This window comes from Rattus norvegicus, chromosome 5, assembly GCF_036323735.1.
Source record: "Rattus norvegicus strain BN/NHsdMcwi chromosome 5, GRCr8, whole genome shotgun sequence".
Taxonomy (NCBI): Eukaryota; Metazoa; Chordata; class Mammalia; order Rodentia; family Muridae; genus Rattus; species Rattus norvegicus.
The window spans coordinates 76762343-76781190 of NC_086023.1; the positions used below are offsets into that span (position 1 = coordinate 76762343).

At 47.2% G+C, this 18848-nt stretch overlaps 1 protein-coding gene across 6 annotated transcripts in view; it reads right to left on the reverse strand.

The window, feature by feature from the left end:
• Positions 1-18848, reverse strand: part of Ptpn3 (protein tyrosine phosphatase, non-receptor type 3) — a 118898-nt gene that overhangs the window by 58656 nt on the left and 41394 nt on the right. For 5 of the 6 annotated variants that reach the window (XM_017593736.3, XM_001059757.6, NM_001100754.1 and 2 more), the window contains exons 5-9: positions 17115-17193; positions 12251-12295; positions 8625-8677; positions 3865-3985; positions 2635-2722 (exon numbers count right to left, since the gene is read on the reverse strand). In XM_017593736.3, coding sequence (XP_017449225.1) covers positions 2635-2722; positions 3865-3985; positions 8625-8677; positions 12251-12295; positions 17115-17193 — 386 coding nt within the window. Of the gene's footprint in view, positions 1-2634; positions 2723-2792; positions 3111-3864; positions 3986-8624; positions 8678-12250; positions 12296-17114; positions 17194-18848 lie in introns of those variants that run through there. The other variant, XM_008763740.4, reaches the window with a different exon arrangement.

The window sequence follows — 18848 nt, forward strand, 5'->3', positions numbered from 1 at the left end:
TAATATGTGTGTGTCTCTGTGTGTGTGTGTGTGTGTGTGTGTGTGTGTGTGTGTGTGTGTTACCGCATGTGCTCTCGCAGGCCCACGTGTGGATTTTGTGAGTATGGAGGCCAGAAGTTCATTACAAAGGGAAGCTAGTCTATTGTGGCCCAGGGGTCTCCTGTCTCCACAGATCACCAGGCCTGGCTTTTTACATGGGTTCTGAGTTCAAGCTCAGGTCCACCTGCTTTTCCAACAAGAACTTTATGAAGTGAGCTCTCTCCCCAGCCCAGTAACCGTTTCTTTGTGGGTGCAATGGAGGCCAATGACAGGCAGATGTTAGGGTGTCAGCACTAAAATGTTGAACATGATGAGTCAGTGTGGTGGTTTGAATGAGAATGGACCTCGTGTTTGTTTGTTTTGAGACAATGTCTGTCAATGGAGTCCTGGAACTCGCTGTTTAGAACAGGTTGGCCTCAAACTCACAAGAGATCCTCCTGTATTCCGAGTGCTGGGATTAAATCAGTCACTACCATGTCCTGCCCAGGTTTATATATTTAAATGCCTGGTCCCCAGTTGGTAGAACTGTTTTGGAAGGATTAGGAGGCGGGGCCTTGTTGGAGGAGGTGTGTCACTGGGGCAGGGCATGCTTTCAGGTTTCAAAAGACCTGTACCATTCCCAGTTAGCTCTCACATACTCTTTGCCTCTTGCTTGCTGATCAAGATGTGGCTCTCAGCCACCGCCCCAGAGCCATACCTGACTGCAGCCATGCTCCCTACTGAACTCTTAACTCTCTGGAACCATGAGTTACAACAAATGTTTTCTTTTATAAGGCCTTGGCCATGGTTGTGTCTTTACAGCAATACATGTGACTAAGACAGCCAGTGCTGAGCCCATGTACTGACCACCTAGGTGCTCAGTGACTAAGTGATAATCCCCAGGGTGACGGAACTATTGGAAGAAACGGTCTACCCAGACACAGAAATTTGCACAGCAGATGACATGTGTTGGTCTTCTAAACTAAGCACAATGTAAAATATTTATCAGTCTTTTATCAGTCTCACAATCACACCGCCATAATTTCTTCTATTAAACTTGAAGAGGACTGGGGAGCTGGCTCAGGCAGTGACTGCTTGCTGTGTAAACATGAAGGTCAGGGTTCCAATCCCTAGCCTCCGGGCATGGTCTTGCATGACTGTATCCCAGCACTTAAGTGGAGACATGTGTGGGTCCTGGGAGCTTACTGGGCAGCCAATCAGCGAGTATCAAGTTCAGTGATCAATGTTGTTTTAAAAGATGAAGGTGGAGAGTGACCAACCCCTGGCCTCCACAGGCACGTGCTTACCCTGCATCTAACTGTACCAACATATATGCGCGCACACACACACACACACGCACACACACGCAGTACACACATGCACATACACACACACACACACGCAGTACACACACACACACGCACACACGCAGTACACACATGCACACCATACACACACGCACACACACACGCAGTACACACATGCACATACACACACACACACGCACACACGCAGTACACACACACACACGCAGTACACACATGCACATACACACACACGCACCCACACACACACGCAGTACACACATGCACATACACACACACACGCAGTACACACACACGCACACACGCAGTACACACATGCACACCATACACACACGCACACACACACGCAGTACACACATGCACATACACACACAAACATGTACATGTTACTGTATTTGAGTAACCAGCTCTAATCTGAGTACTGCTTAAGTTGTAGTAGAAACCTTGGCTCAGCAAATTGCCACTTAAAAACGTATTTCTAAAGTCATGTAAGAAGAGGGAGTATTGGAGGGGAAGAATCCGGTCGGTCATGGGGAGGACAGGGGAGGGTGACAATGGGTTAAGCATGAACAAAATACAATGATATGCATCCAACGAAATGAACACCTCCCCCCTTTGTGACGAGGGCACCCACTGGCCTCTGTCTCAGTGTGGCTGAGGACGACCTTGAACTCCTGATCCTCATGCCTCTCTCTCCTGGATGCTGGGATCATGATACACGCCAGCACGCCCAACCCATGTGGTGTGGGAATCGAACCCAGAATGCTAAACATGCACTCTGCAGTCAAGAGGCACCCTCAGCCTCAAGCCCATCATTCTGGATATTTACTTCAAGAAAAAATTTTAAAAGACAGAAAAAACCTAGATTTTTTCCCACTGAAAGCTTGCAAGCCTCCTACGCACTGAAGTGTGGGAAAAACATCAACCCAATAGCCAATAAGAAAGACCCGGATAAGCTGGAGAAACTTCCCAAGTATCTATCTTTACAAAATAATTTTTGGATTTGTTTTATTATTTTGTGTGCATGAGTGGTTCTGCCTGCATGCACGTCTGTGCACCACATACATGCCTGGTGCCCAACGAGGTTTCGAACCCCATGTGAGTTCTGGAAATCAAGTCCCAGCCCTCTCAAGAACAATCGCCTTTACGCCCTGAGCCAGCTCTCTAGCCCCTAAGTCTCTTTTAAAAGATCTTGTTTGTGATAACAGGAGGGAAACAATTCCCCAAGGGAGTTTTCAAACGTACATAATTAAAAAATAATACAACGGTTTCTGAGCTAAAGGGTACATACTCTGCCTCCATGAAGCTCCACTCCGTAGAAGTCAAGGGTTCGAGCTATGTTGATGTAGCAAGATTCGGCTTCTGACTGCTTTAGCCCACTGCAGAAGAAAAGAGAAGATGCAAAACTCACCCAGTAGGTGGAGAATATAACCTACATATTAAAAATACCTGGAAAACGTTGTAATGGCCCTCTGTAAGTTATTAACAGTTCCTAAGTGCCTTGGGCCAGTCCCCGTAAGCACTCAGGCTTTCAATCCTAATGAAGCAGGTTTTGTTTCTTGTCCACAGAACCGGACCTCCTCTGGATCCCTCTGTTTTTTGACTGACACCCTCCCCACTTAGTGGGCTCCCCGGGAGGTCAGTGAGAACTGCCTATCCCCTTTCAAGATGCCTGCCCTCTCGTCATGCCATGGAGCTCGATTAATAGGTAATCTCTGATCATTCTGCCTGTCAAGCCTCTCAACAGTGGCCACACGCTTCAAACGCCAGTGGCCCTGTGCTATTTTAGGATGCTGACTTCTGTCCCAGGAGCAATTCCGGGAGAAAGGGCTGGCGGCGCCCTCTGAGAAGGTACGCCGCTAGCTTGCCCTTTGTTTTTATGGCCCTTCCCAAGAAATGAGATGTCTCTGGAGGGCTGGCCTGGGTCGGCGTGGTTCTCATTTAATGGGAACAGAACAGCTGCCGCCACAGTAACACTGAGTCACGTGAGGAGTGGGAAGAAGAGGCTAGGAGTGGGAAGTAGTATTTGGACGAGGCAAGGCTTGTCCCAAGGCGACTCCCTATGTGGAAGGAGAGCAGTCTCAATCCAGGACCACCCACCCCCATCAGCTCTCCCGTCTCTCCCTCAAAGACACGGGAGGGAATGGCTTATTTTATTACATGGGGTAAATGCTGAAAGGCATGCCTGGTTCAATCAGCTTGGAGGCCAATCAATCAGACTGAAAACGGGCATCTCCTTGAGGAACTAACCAAGGTCAATGCCATCCCAGCTAACGCATGCGCGCACGCGCGCGCGCACACACACACACACACACACACACACACACACACACACACGCAAGCGATGTTAAATATACATTGGCCGCCATCCCTCCTGGTTAAACATACAGAAAACCACAGGAAGGCAAGGGGGACATCAAACACAAAGTAGGTAGGTTATCTATAATGCCCAACCTGAGTTCCTAAGCCCCGGACCCACCAGTCCCCGCTCCTCCCCACCCCCGACCCCCAGTCCCCGCACCTGTGCTGTTCGTGGAGTGACTCCACCTTGCTTAGAAAGTCATCATTTTGATCTGGTATGAACTGGCTGTCGGCAAGATAGCCTGGATGATGTATGGAAGAATTAAAGTCTCCGATATGAGCTATTAAGATACAATGAGGGAAAAATCATGATTAGCCTCGCCCCTACAGTATGGTCCTTATCAACAAGCATCGATAACATCACAAGAGATACCACTGTGGGAACAGGTCTGATAAGCTCTGCACCACACAGCTCCTTATTAGCTTCCAATTCCATGCTTCTAATATGAACCTCTGCTTAGGGCTAAATTCCACCTAAGCGCAGGGGTGTGGCAGGTGAGGGGTGGAGGTGGTTAAACTCAAAATAGTGTGCTTTAAAAACTATCCCTGGGATGCTCTTACAAGGTGCCCAGTGAGGATGCATTAATGTATCTTCATCAGGGTTCATGTTAGAGGAAGAAAATGAGACCCAGAGAGAAGGGACCCTAACCCAGGCTATTTTCAGTAAAGACCTAGGTGAGAGGAATCTATGTTAGCACCCTATCTCCCGTCTGTCCGTCTGTAAGCTGCTGAGCCTTCTCTTGATATCCAGAAGGGCCAGCAAGGTGCTGCAAATGTTTTTCCTAAGCCTAAAGGCTGAAAGTTCTTTAATTTTCCTGTTGGTTTCGACAACTCCAGGAGAGCCTTCTGAATCGTTTCTTTGCTCATCTATCCTGTTAGCTAGTCACCATACTCACCCAGCTCCCTTCATCAGGAATACACTGTAAGCTTCTTGCTTTGGCTAAGTCACTGACAAACATTTTGATCAATGTGAGAGCAGCAAACCTTCCCCTCGGGGCCATTTTTCACTTGAAATTTTAGGCTGCTACCCTGCACAGAGCTCTGGGATAACCACTAGGGGGAAACAGTTAACAGCTACAGCCATACACATTTGCAAGAGCCTTGGGGGTGGGATGGGGGCTGCCAACGGTGTCAGTGATGTCACTGGAGGGCTTGAGCAAATGCTCCTCATAGCCCACAGAGCATGGGTGATTCTTTATAAACAGACAAGAAGACAGAACAAAAGGTAGGTACCCGCATCCCTGCAGTCTCAGCACAGGGCCTGCCTGTCGTATCTGTCTGCTGAACACATGCCCCAAGTTTGAGATCCCAGGTACCTATGTCTCAAGCAATCGATCAATCTGGCTGGTGGGCGAGACCTCCATTACTATTCTTCTAACTCTAACTTCATCTTGGAGCTTCTTCTTGGGGCTCGCTTCTCTGATACTTTTCGAGACTCCCTTCCCCTCCCCAAGCAGGAGAGGGCACACACTGTGCTCTTTCTCATCCCCGGTAGCTGCAGAGCTCCCTTCAGACTGAGGCTGGTACACAGCCTGCTTGTGGCAGAGGCTTGGGAAACAGAGTACCTACCTATTCCCCAAACCTTTTTTGTGTGCCTCGTAAGCCCCTGACTAGCTAGCAGCAATCTTCAGCCACTGGGCTGGAAGTATTTTCTCTCTCGAACATTGTACTTCTTTTTTTTTTTTTTTGAATATTTATTTATTTTATGTATGTGAGTACACTGTCTCTGTCTTCAGACACACCAGAAGAGGGCATCAGATCTCATTACAGATGGTTGTAAGCCACCATGTGGTTGCTGGGAATTGAACTCAGGACCTCTGGAAGAGCAGTCAGTGCTCTTAACCGCTGAGCCATCTCTCCAGCCCCGGAACATTGTACTTCTTGACAAAATGTTATCAGACAAAATGTACCTAGTACACCTTCTGAGCCACTAATTTTATATCTGAGAATTAGTCTTATAAGAAATTTGCAGAGCATGCAAATACATGTATATTTATTTATCCAGGCTAGAGGAATACAAAGAGCTTAGACTTCAAACGGTCTGCCTGGTGACCTGTGATTTATTAGTATGACAGTAATGTTGGGTTTCCAGCCTCAGTCAGTTTCTACCTTTCAGTTCTGGGACTGTCTTCAGTCGCTCTTTTACCAATCTTCCACATTGGGAAGCCCAATGGCGGAAGCCTGGAACAGGATGTCTTAAGTGTAGGCCTTTAACTTTTCTCTAATTATAGCTTATTGCTTATCAAGACCAATTTTTACGTTTACTTTTTATTCTCTGTGGTATGTGTGGGGGTCAGACGACCACTTTCAGGAGTCAGTTCTCTCCTTTTACTGAGGGTTTCTTGACTGGCTTCAGGCTGGCAGGCTTTGCTGGCTGCGAGCGCTTTGACACAAGGAATCAACGTTCCCACCTTATACATGACTTAACACAGTTTTCTTCTGGACGGACATGGAAAGACACCGAGGGTTAAGATTACGATAAGAGTGCTTCCTACAGTGGTTCCTGTTCTCTCCTCTGCAGCCCTACAAAGTAGAACAGGGACTTCTGGTCCTGCTCGCCACACGAGGCCTGGAAGGTTGAGCCACGTAGATGAGAGGAAAAGCTAAGACCCAGAGGACGTGGCTTCCATCCCTGTTCTCACTGACTCAGTCAGCGTAGGTTTCAGTATTAAGGGATTTTTGGCTATAGGCCACCTTCAAGCGCACTGTTTAATCTGAAGCAGCCATGTTGCGTAAGTACCAGACGCCTCCTCTCACACACAGGTGGGAAGCCTGAGGCTTATCCAGGTGATATACAAGGACAAACGAACAGGGCGAGGTTAAACTGAGCACAGTTCTCTCCGTCCTCAAGTTCTTTCTTGCCAATCATCAGCCGAAATGCTCCAGCAGTGAACATCCAGCCTTGGCTTCAGTGTGGGAAGGTCCCTGCTTGTCACTCCCGGGAGTCACAAATCTAGAGATTGCAGAGGACACGCTGACTCTGGCTGTGTGTTATAGATCACTGCCCTGTGTCATGACATGGTAGACACCATCTTAATCATAGTAGCTGTGACTAGAGTCCCAGAGGCTTTCCCGCCTAGAAGGAGTAAGGTGAACTATCTGTCAGCCCTTCACTTGAGATTCCAGACGCTCATTCTCTCCAGCCCCCGCTCTTCCTGGTCTCAAAAGGCGCTGAACTCAGTACACAGTACGTGCAATGTTAGCTGAAGGGGTGGCTATCTGTGCAGAGGTCATCCATGTTGGGTGGGACTCTGGTGATGAAGCTCTTTCTGAAGCCGGTCACAGTCCTTTAACATATAAACCTAGCAGTTCACTAAGCTGGACTTGGATGGAATAGTTTCTTTGGTCTGTTGTTGGTGTCCTATCTCCTGGTCCAGTCTTCCCAGTGGATGCAACATGCTGGCCTGTCCCAGAGAACAACCTCTTCTGAGTTTTTTGTTATGAGAAGAGGAGGCTGGTAGGATGGGGTTGAGGCTGAGTGTGTCTTACCAGTGAGGAGGCTTGCTGTATGCTCAATATCATGGGATCACCTCCAACATCCTCCTTCCTCGACTCTCTGGTTCCATGTAATAGGCAGGTAAGCTGTGGGCCCACCAGGCTAGTTCTTCACCCCTTGTTTCTGTCCTCGTTGCTCAGGGGAGTATACCCAGGCCTCCTCAGGAACCCAAGTGTGTGTGTGTGTGTGTGTGTGTGTGTGTGTGTTTGTGTGTGTGTGTGTGTATCTGTCTGTCTGTCTTTTCTTCCTTCCTTCCTTTCCACTATGCTTCTGAGGCCACAGTGAGATGGGTAATTTGGCCTGCATCTGCTCTGAGACCTTGCTCTCTTAGCTTCCTGCCATGCTGTGGGCTGAGGCTTCTGGGAAGGCAGAGGGAACTCTTTCGCCTTACACTAAGCTATATGACTCTATACAACCAACAGGGCACTCTGGGCAGGCGCCGCAAAGCTAATGAAAGGCCAAGTGGCATTTCACCTCACACAGGATCTGACACCAAGTGTGCTTGGTGAAATTTTGCTGACAGGATGAAGAGATTCCTTCTGTAGTTTAAAAAAAGCCTTGGTTGGAAAACCCTACCTGGACTTTCTACCCAGCATGGCACCTGTAGTTAAGTGTGGCTTGTTCAACTGGAAAAGAGTGGAAATTGCAAAAGCAAGACTGGATCTCAAAGATTCAGTTAAAAAGCAAAGGAAAACAAAACAGAACAACACCCCCTCCATAAGCTCATTCATTCTTATGATGACTATATATTAAAATAATATTTAAATGGGCTAAATAAAACCTTCAAATTAATTATATATAATATAATAAATGTTATATAAATATTATATATTTTTTTAAAAAAATTTTAAAAGAGGGTCTCATGTAATCCAGGCCGACCTTATGGAGCTGAGGATGGCTTTGAACTTGTGATCTTCCTGCCTCTGAAGGCTCAGAGACCACTGTCTAACCCGTTAGCTACAATAAAGCTCTGAATATAAATTTGTAAGCTCTCAGTAGCATTTTAGATAGAAATCAAGCAAGCAGCAGAAGTGCCTTCCAGCAAATTCCTTAACCTAGCCAGGTCTTGGTTTCCATGTTCAGAGGAGGCAAGGGATATAAATATTGTTCCACCGGAGTTTGTACAGAGACCAGATCCAAATACCTGGGCAGAGGCTCTGGAAAAAGCTGGTTGTAGCTGTCTGCTGTTTCATAGCTCCCTGGAGGGGGAAATACCACACCATTCCTTCCCCCCGGCACCAATGTCCATCTGATATCCCCAAGCAAGAGAAGAGTGTGGCTCAGGTTAAAAGTTTTACTATTAAGACAGCAAGAGATATACCCCATCCCAGCAACCTGGGTTAAAGACTTCCTCAGCGAGCAGCCAGTGATATGCTGGCTCAAACAAGCCAGCCACCACCTAGTCAACCTCCCTCAAGACTTACATTGCACTGCATAGGATGCTAGAACCACCGCTGAGTTGAGAGGGCAGGTTAACCTGTCAGGAGAAAGAAGGATTAGCTAAGTCAGAAGAACCACAGACACTCACAAACCACAGACAGCCTGTGGCTTTCTGTTCTCCATTAACTGTTAATGAGCTACGTGAATGAATCTTAAAGGCAACTCCAATACAAATCAATCCCGAGTGGTACAGGGAATACAGAAAAAGAGGTTTTTTTTGTGATAAGAACTGTAACTTTTGGATTAAAATGATAAGTTCACAAATACCAGGAAGCTAATGGTCTGGCATTGAATAGCACGCCTACATTGAAAGAGAAGAACTGAGAAAATAGGATCTGAGATAAGTCTGAAGCCTTCTTATCTTTCTAATAAAGACCTGAGACTTTCTGTATGGCTGTGACTACCTCCAAGAGACTCAGGGCTCTTAGGTCCCTCCTTCCTGGAATGGTGATATCTTATAAAATGGAAAAATGGGGGTGGGGGGAATTCTGTATTTTAACATTTGTAATTCTGTAATTAAATTACTTAATTCACTAACTACTGACTGTTCCTACACCCACGGACCTTGCAGAGGTTGACAGGTTTCTACTCCCTCCCTGTCATCCATTAGAAATCCACACACAAACTTGGCCAGGATTTGTTCTCATTGCCAGCTAACCTTGGTCCTCCCAAATGCCTGTTCTCCGTGACACGACCTGTCTTTATTGCTCTCTTTTCCCCAGTCGAACCTGACTCTGTGTTATTATCAGACCCAGAGCCCGGGCCACTGCTGAATGCAAGAACAGGCTGGAAAAGGCCGGGGGCAGCGACTGGGAAAGAGCCATCCTTTCCAGCAACACTGAGACAGGAAGATTTTAAAAGCATCCTCCAGTCCGTGGCAAGTTGAGAGAACATGTAGTTTCCATGGCAGCCCATGAAGTTCCCACATGAGTCATCCCATTTGCCAGTGTGGTCTGCTTGGCCCCCGGCAGTTTCCCTCTCTGTCCACTGCACTCCCTCGGGTTCTGAAGGTACATCTGAAGGAAGCATTCCCTATCTGAAGTGCCGATGCCCAAGAGGCCTCTCTGTGTGTCCATGCAGACATCCGTGTCTCTCTGAGTCTATGGATGTGTCCCAGGATTGCTTGTTATCTGTCTGTTTTGAGCGGCAGCCTCTTCAGAACAGGTGAATATGGGATAAACACAGGCTACCAGTATCCTAAGTCGAGCGTCACTTTAACATCTAGCCTCTGCTAGAGGATGATGGATTTAGGGGACAGCCTAGAAACAGGAGACAGTGGCTCACACTAGATGTTAAAGAGCCTATGGGGACTGAAGAAAAAGACTTCCAAAGAATGATCAGTGCTCAGAATACATAGCAGAGAGCAACGTCAGCCTGTACTCCTCTCCCAGCGTTCCATACGCTCCTGGGCACATTTCTATGTCTCTGTGGTCCAGGCCTCTGGGTGTCAAGTGAGGGGACTGCCCTGGATGATCCATCTCTGCAGGGAGGAGATGCTCTACAGCACCGGCTACCAGTGACTATCCAGACAAGTCAGAAGAGTTGATCCCTCAAGGGAAACGCTAACCTCACAACACCTCCCTCGGAGCTGGAGAGCAGGTGGAGACATGACTGTGACAAGGCTCTAGGAGGGTTGAACCCAGGATGTGGGTTCTTACCAACTTATCTGGAAATCCCAAAGGGCATCCTGTTCGGGAAAGCAAAGAAGAGGACAGTGTAGTACCAGAGTTTGGAGTATGGGAAGGCTGAAGGGGAGGCCTTGGCCTGGTGGCCAGCACAGGCTGGAACCTGTCTCATAATGGGTATGAGAACAGTATTCATGAAAAACAGAGCATTTGCCTATAAGGGAACCCTAGACCAGGTTTCCATGACCCCAAAGAACAGCTCAAGAGGAGAGGCGGGCGGGGTTCTCCTGAAGTGTAATGAGGCGGTCTCTCCATAGAGGAGCCCTCTGCACCTGGTCTGTAGTTTTTCTGGAGAAGGGATGAACTACTACCTCGGGGAAGTGATACCCAGAATTCATGAAGATCCTGAACTCTGCCATCACTAAGCAGTTAACATTCTGCCGGCCCCTTCAAGGAGGCTCTGGCTGGCAGGACTGTAGCAGAGGGAAGCCCTAGCCTCTTCCAGTCTGTCCTAATGCACATGGACACTACGCCTCCAGACGGATGTCTTAGCACAACCTTTGGCGCTCTTTCATACCCTGCAGCTGCTCTCTTCCGTTCTGTGGTGGTGAGACACATGCCTGCAGTGGGCATGAAAAGCCCCTTCTCTCCCTGTTTTCCTGAAGTCAACCACATATGGCTTCCAGCTGGAATGGGGGAGCCTTCTTGCTGTCCAGGGAAATCTCTAATTCTCCACCAACCCTAAATCTGGCTTATCCCCAGCACCCCACAGAGACTTTTCTAGGCCATGTAGCAGCAGAGCTCCTGAAAGCCCAGGCCAACTGTGATTCCCACTGCCCATACTGGTCTCATTTGCCTCAGGGCTTCCTGCCTCAGGCCATGAGTTACAGCTGCCAGCCTCTGTGTGATGCGGTTGGCCAATGGCCTCTGATGACCCTCTAGAGTAGAACTAGACTCACAGGAGGAAGTGGGGATGAGGAGAATTGAAGTAAACGGGCCCCTTTCCTGCTGCTGTTTTCTTCATAAGGTAAAAACATGCTAAGGGGCTGGCAGGCAAGAGGGAATAGTAAGTAAGGGTGCTTGCTGCAAATGTCTTGGTGAGTCAAATTCAACCCCTAGAACCCATGTAAAGGTGCAAGGAGAGGACCAACTCCACATATGTGTATTATTGGGCATACGTGTACATATGCATAGGTACATATGCACTCATCCATTCTATCTCTAATAATAAATAAAAAGCTTTTTTTTTCTTAAAGAAAGAATATACCAAAGACTTGAAAGATGGGATTTTTGTAGCTTGGAATTTCTTTTTTTAAAGATTTATTTAAAATTAATTAAGTCATTTATTTATTTATTATAAGTACACCATAGCTGTCTTCAGGCACACCAGAAGAGGGCATCAGATCTCATTACAGATGGTTGTGAGCCACCATGTGGTTGCTGGGATTTGAACTCAGGACCTCTGGAAGAGCAGTCAATGTTCTTAACCACTGAGCCACCATCTCTCGAGCCTGGAATTTTAATTCTCTTTCTGGCCACTCTCAGATACCTTCCAGGCACTGAAATGGCCCAGATACATACACCCAGTGTGCTGACTCCCAAGCAGATGCCCATCCAAACACAATTTCTCCCAGAGAAAGAGGACAAATCACCTATAAGTACCGTGTTCTTAGAAGTGGCTCTAACTTACACCTATCTGCTACCTGAGCTGCGTCCTGTTTTAACTCAGAATCTTTCCTTCCCTTTTAAAATCCGCCCCCAAGTCTTTACCAGGAAGATCACTGCATGTTTTGTATAAAACTGTAGCAAAGTGGAATGAAAGTTTCTCGGTCATTAGCCTCTGTAAACTGAGAGGGAGTTGAAAACAGCACACACAGGCTTGGTTCAAATTGAATACTGTTGCCCAGAATGCATGCTCATTAGATTAAAACCAGGACTCTGACTAGTGCGACAGGAAAGAAAGAAGAATTCAAAATTCTCATTACCTTCCTTCACAAACATCCATCTTCAGTTGTAAGAAATACAAATGCCTGGGAAACAAAGGCGTTCATTAACAAGTGCTCGAATTCGGTGGGCAAGCATGAACAACAAAAGCGCACATTTGAACAACAGTCCATGCAAATCCCATTCTACCCATTTGCAAACTGCCTAGGTGCTTTGTGCTAGGGGGCGCAGAGGGGGATGGATGGGGTAGGAGCCAAGGATGCCCCCCAGCTTGCTGCATGGGCTTTCAACTAGGCACAGGACCCCACAGCATTCTGTCCAAGCTGCCCACACACTCACAGGCCACTGTTCTAAACATGGGCACTCACACACACATACACACACCCATTCCTCTGTTGAACTGCTAAGAGGGGGTGGGTCTGTGAAGATCATAGGTTGACTGGACTGCAAACCCAGCTGGGCTTTTTCCTGGAGCCTAAGGACCATGGGAGCTGGAGAAAAAGTATTGGTAACCTAGTTGCCAGGACCTGCAAGCATCAGAGTCAGCTTTGAAAGCCAGGAGCTGTCCTGGGGGCAAACTATTCCAGGCCCCTGAGCCCTGCAGGCTGCATCTTTATCCTGGGACAAAGAAAGGAAAAGGAGGCCAGCACCAACAGCCCCGTAAGGCCAGGAAGCACCATGGAGGCATTTATATTTAGGGACGCGGCATACATGTGACGCTTGGCTTCTATCTCCCACTCTTTTTTAAAACCCAGATTCAAGCGGGATTGACATTCCAGGGTCTGGCCAAAGATGACAAAAGGGAAGCCTCCTGAAAGCTAATACAGGCAGAGCAGAAGTGCTGGGTGGGGGAAGAGGTCATTCTGGCAATTTAAACAAACACAGTGTCATATTCCTTGGGGTTGACAAAGGTCACGGAGCTGGCTGTTTTGAGACTTGGATGTTTGAAACAGCACTGCAAGCTCCTGGGTGCAGTCTGGGACCTGGGTGCGGTCTGGGACCTGGGTGCCTGGTACTCTGACTTCCTTCCTCATGTCAGCCTCCCAGTGAATTCTGGAGGCTGTAACACCATCTCTGTGTTAACTTATTAAACCTGTAAGATACAGAACTTGCAAATAAAAAACATCGCACTACAAAATTAAGCAATATACACCTCAATGAACTCTCTACAATCAGAACTGCCAATCTGAGGAAAAGCCTTCCTTTATCCTGGACGGACAAGAGCAATCTCTGTGGGCTGCATATAAGTCGTTACTAAGCATAGGATCTACGCCATAACTCTGACACAGTTATCACCCACTCTGTATTGTGTCGAACATGGGTGTGAGTGGTTAACCCTTTTGTCTACTTGACTGGATTCACAATCACCATGGAAACACACCTCTGGGTGTATCTGATGGCATTTCCAGGAGGTTTAAGTGAAAAAGAAAGACCCAGTCTCAATCTGGGAGGCATAAATTCATGGACCGATATTCCAGACCAAAGGTAGGAATTTAGCCGATCAAGTATTCATCTGTGCTTCTCGACCGACCGACCGACTGACCGTGACCAGGTGCCTCACTCTCACAGCCCCACCTTCTACCATGATGGAAGGTAGCCTCTAGGATTGTAAGCCAAGACCAGCCCTTCTTCCCTTAAGTAGCTTCTTGTTTAAGATTTTGGTCCCGGGGCTGGAGAGATGGCTCAATGGTTAAGAGCACCCGACTATTCTTCCAGAGGTCCTGAGTTCAATTCCCAGCAACCACATGGTGGCTCACAACCATCTGTAATGAGATCTGATGCCCTCTTCTGGTGTGTCTGAAGACAGCTACAGTGTACTTATATATAATAAATGAATAAATCTTTAAAAAAAAAAAGATTTTGGTCCCAATAATGAAATGCTTGTGCTAATTCACGTCCACTCAGTAGCAGGATCATCTTTTCCACCTAGAGAACATAACCAGTTCTTTCTAGTTGGTTTCTATGTTTATCCAGGCTAACATTCAACCAGAATTAAGTGTTCTCTCCTCCTGGAAGGATGCTGGGAGAAAGAAGAGGGGGGCAGTGTTATAAATGATCTAGTGGTAAAACCTGAGCTTTCACTGATGGGCACAAATGAGACCGGGAACATTCAGAAATCCTTTCCCAAATGCCACCTGGTCCTTTGCAGAGAAAACCCCACAGAATCACGTGAAGAAATGAGATTCATGAAAAAAAAAAAAAAAAAGAAATGAGATTCATAATATGCACCCCAAACTTAGGAGGCTTTGTCATTTTCTTCAGGGAGCTCAAATTGTCATTAGAGATTGTCCGTAAGTGGAATGCTGCTTAGAACAATCTAAATTTATCAGGAACAGCAGTTGTGGAGGCTCACAATAAACAGACATGTAAGTACCCTTGAGAAGAAAGGAAAGCTATCAATAGGAGAAACTCGGCCTGTCTAACTTTAGAAATATTTGACCCCCTTTGAGAATGTACTCCATCCAGATCCTGTGATGGCTGTCACAACTGTCGATGTGACACAAGCTAGAAGGAGCACCACGAGATATTGTCTACATTGGGTTGGCCTCTGGGCATGTCTGTGGGACAGCCTTAAATAAGTTAACTGATACGGTTAGACCCTGCCCACTGTGGGCAGCCCCACTCCCTAAGAAGTGAGGAAACTGATCTGAACACAAGTAAGCGAGCATGTGTGTTCTCGACTGTGGATGTTGATGTGACCAACCACCTCATGTTTCTCCCCTCACTGTCTTACAGGGATGGACTTTAATTTGGAACGGTGAGCTGAAGCAAACTCCTCCCTCCCCTGGGTAGCTTTTGGTTAGGGTTATCTTATCACAGTAACAGAATTTAAAATGGAACAGACCTCAACTTCAGAAAGACAAAAGCAAAACAAAAACAAAAACATAAACAAAAAACAAGGATTTGCCCCCCCCCCCCTTCCTAGATAAGAAACAAAATAACCAACACCACCATTACGACCTTCCTTCTTTGACTCTTGGGAGCCAAATTTCCTTAAAGTAAACTCCTCTTTGGACAGGCCGCAAACCTAAGAAGGTCGTCTATGCCAGGAATGTAGGTTAAACAAAGCAAAAGCCAACCCAGTGTATGAATCAATGGAGGAATCCAATCCCGATGCTAAGAAAAAGATCAAATAGTCCCAGGGGCTCACCAGCTGTAGGGCACCGTGCTGCTCCTATTCCTGCTGAGTCAGCGATACCTAGAATCTGCTGCTCAGGGGGAAACCACAACAGTGGGCTGACTGCACCTTAAGGTGGGAAGTGCGCCACGGAGTGGTGGTAGATGTCAGATCAGAACCACTGACTTGGAAAAGCAACTCAGACAGACCTAACTGACGCGTAACTTAGATTAGAACTTAAGTCTACTACGTCTACTAATCTCCAGCTAAAGTCTGCTCCCCGTTGTAGCCCTGCTTGCTCTCCATTCCGGCAGCTACTCTGGGGATTTGAAGATGGCCTCACTTCTCCACAAGGTTTCTCTGCAGTCTACATTTCCTTGCATGCTGCTTGGAGGCCGGGAGACTCACTCCACAAGGCCTCTGCTTCTTCCCTAAGGGGTGTAGAAGCTGATGGCCGTGAGGGGCGCTAAAGGGGACCGTGAGATGGGACTGGCCCTGGAAGCGTCTCCCTCAAGCCTTTCCACTGAAAGCTTGAGCATGCATATGGAGTGCCATACACCTGGGGCTCCAGCGTCCCAGGGACGAGACATGGAAGACGGTGACAGTGACCATACATGAACTGGAACTTTTTAAGGTAAAACAACTTGGTGGGTCACAATGGTCACTGAGAGAGAGAGAGAGAGAGAGAGAGAGAGAGAGAGAGAGAGAGAGAGAAGGTGGAGGGGAGGTTCCAAATGATTCAAAGCAGCATGCCCTTCCCCGTGGTTTCCCAATGAGCCACCTAGGCCTCCCTTACACAGACTTCACATTTACTGAAACGATGAACACAGTCCCACTCCAAGGCCTGCCTCTGTGGAGAAAAGCCATACATACGCAAGCAGGAAGAACAGAGTAGTAAACCAACACCTGGCCTTTAAACATATCAAAAGCTAAGATACCGATGTGTTAACTGTCATTAAAAAAGAAGAAAGAAGAAAAAAATGAGAGAACATTCTATGTCTGAGCTAATGGCCTCTCTTTGGTAGGATTTTTCTGCCATAAAATGGAACTCAATAATCCAGAACAGCTCCTGCTTCTTCCCAGGGAGACAGCAAAGGGACACTAACCAAGGGCTAGCACAGCCTGAGGCAGGGGAAGTGGCTGGCTAGTCTCCCGCCCTGAGGCAATGGCTTTCTCAGTGTACTCTTCCCAACCCGCACACACCACCCAGAAAACCACTCGCCAGGACCAACCAGAACCAGCACAGCCTGCAAGCCCCGCGGGGTAAACAGCTTCCACCACAGCCTTCCTTCCCTGATCTACCTCACCAACTTCCTATACCAGCTGATTCACCCAGCAGACAAGCGGGGTCCAGCCAGAACCCGTTCTCCTTCCTCACCCCTGCAAACGTGGACCTGATGGATTGTTCTGGTTTCAGCCAAGCCTGGTCATCCCAAGGGACTCCATTCCAGCCCCTCAGATTTCGTACCACGTGCCCTGGGGGTGACTACTCTACTCCAGGTCTGCAGTACAAGAAGGAACGAAGCAGCCTCCCTGATCACAAGGCTTACCAGATAGAGGCAGGAAGAGAGAGGGTGCCCACATGCTAGACATTATACCAGACTGGGGCTGAAGGACGCAAGCCACACTGAGAACAAACCCCGCCATTAAAATTTCAATCCAGTTTTGACTTGTACTTCATGCTGGTTGGAGGTTGTACCCAATCGAGCTAGAAAACAGAGTACACGTTTGGCAGCTACTAATTTGCATATACTGGACGGAGACCGTCAAAGGGAAAAGGTAGTTACCTGGTTTGTTCCTGCTGCAGCGTGTTGGGGTCAGGTATAAAATATCTTACTCGAAAATGCAGGATACAGGGGAGACCTCCTACAACATTTTCCAAAAAAACAAATTAGGTTTTCCCCTCTAAACCACAAAACAGTCCGTGTACCTAGATGCTGCTCTCCCGTAAAGGAAATATTCATCAGCCCACTACAAGCTTTCTATTATAAAAGCCCCGGGTTCAAATCCAGAGTGCTCAGGTTAACTTTATTTTTTTTTTTTTAAGATTTATTTATTTATACGTGAGACAATGCAGTTGTCTTCAGACATACCAGAAGAGGGCATCAGATCTCATTACAGATGGTTGTGAGCCACCATGTGGTTGCTGGGATTTGAATTCAGGACCTCTGGAAGAACACTTGGTGCTTTTTTTTTTGGTTCTTTTTTTCGGAGCTGGGGACCGAACCCAGGGCCTTGCGCTTCCTAGGCAAGCGCTCTACCACTGAGCTAAATCCCCAACCCCACTTGGTGCTCTTAACCACCGAGCCATCTCTCCAGCAAGGTTAACTGTTTAGAAGTCTCCATGTACACTAAAAGTATTTATACAGCATTGGCCTCCACTGTGGCACCACCCACTTCCGGCTGTGTGTTTGCCTTAGGGCCCTATTCAAACAATACCTGCATTAAGAATGTTTAAATTAGCATCTATACATGGAACTCACACAGAACTGCAGCACACAGAACTGCAGTTGCTGACGTTTACATAGTGACTTACGCCTTCCCAACGTTTCTAGGTAGCATCTAGAACCTTAAGGCTGCCATAGCTATCTGCGGGCTAAGTGGTTCTACTTAGCTGGAGAAATGCAAACAGCTCTCTGGATTAGGTAGCCAGTGACAGGACAAGAACATTCGGTAGCACTGAAGTCCCTGTCTTGATTTAAAAAACAAAACAAAAAAAGAAAAAAAAAAGCAAAAACAAAAACCCTAGAAGCCATTTTTACAATTTCAGCCAGAACATATGAAATCGTCACCAGGACCCTGAGTGCTACTCAACACCAAGTGCCTTGTTTGGCTAAAACTAGTCATGTGTCTGATACAAGATCAGACCAGTTAGGGTTAGGGCAATGGAAGATGGAGACATGTTGCCAAGACATGGGTAACTTTTGACTTCTTGGTAAATATGCCAAGGTCCTGTCTACTGGCTCACATAGCACTTTCGGGCTCTCTGAAATCCAAGTCCTTCTGTGGGCTGCCCAGCTGGCTGATCCTTCTGCTCATCTCTCCTTCTGCCTTGTTCATCGTGGCTCTACGCCTCCCCCGCATCCCCCCAAATCTCTTGGTTCCTTCTTTTGTCACCTGGGGGCTGTTATCAAAAGAATCTTTAATGGTAGGTGTGTGCCTCTGTAGCACCTCTAGTTGCCAGTGGGGGGCGCTAGCTCTGCAGGAAAATTGTTCCGTTCCCTGTCTTTGTCTTAACCTCCTTAGTCTCCCCTTTCCACCATTTGGTGTCTCAAGCATGGTCTCTTTGCTTTTCTTGTTTTTTTTTTTTTTGTTTGTTTGTTTGTTTTTTTTTTCTGTAGATTCAAATTGGTGTGTGTGTGTGTGTGTGTGTGTGTGTGTGTGTGTGTACATGCACATGTGCAGAGTACTATCATAGAATTCCTCTTTTCTACTTCTTCTACACTTGACTATGATAGCAGGGTTCAAATCTGGTTTGGGCTGCATTTCCCAGGCTCTGCACAGTGCTTTGCCTTGCTCTG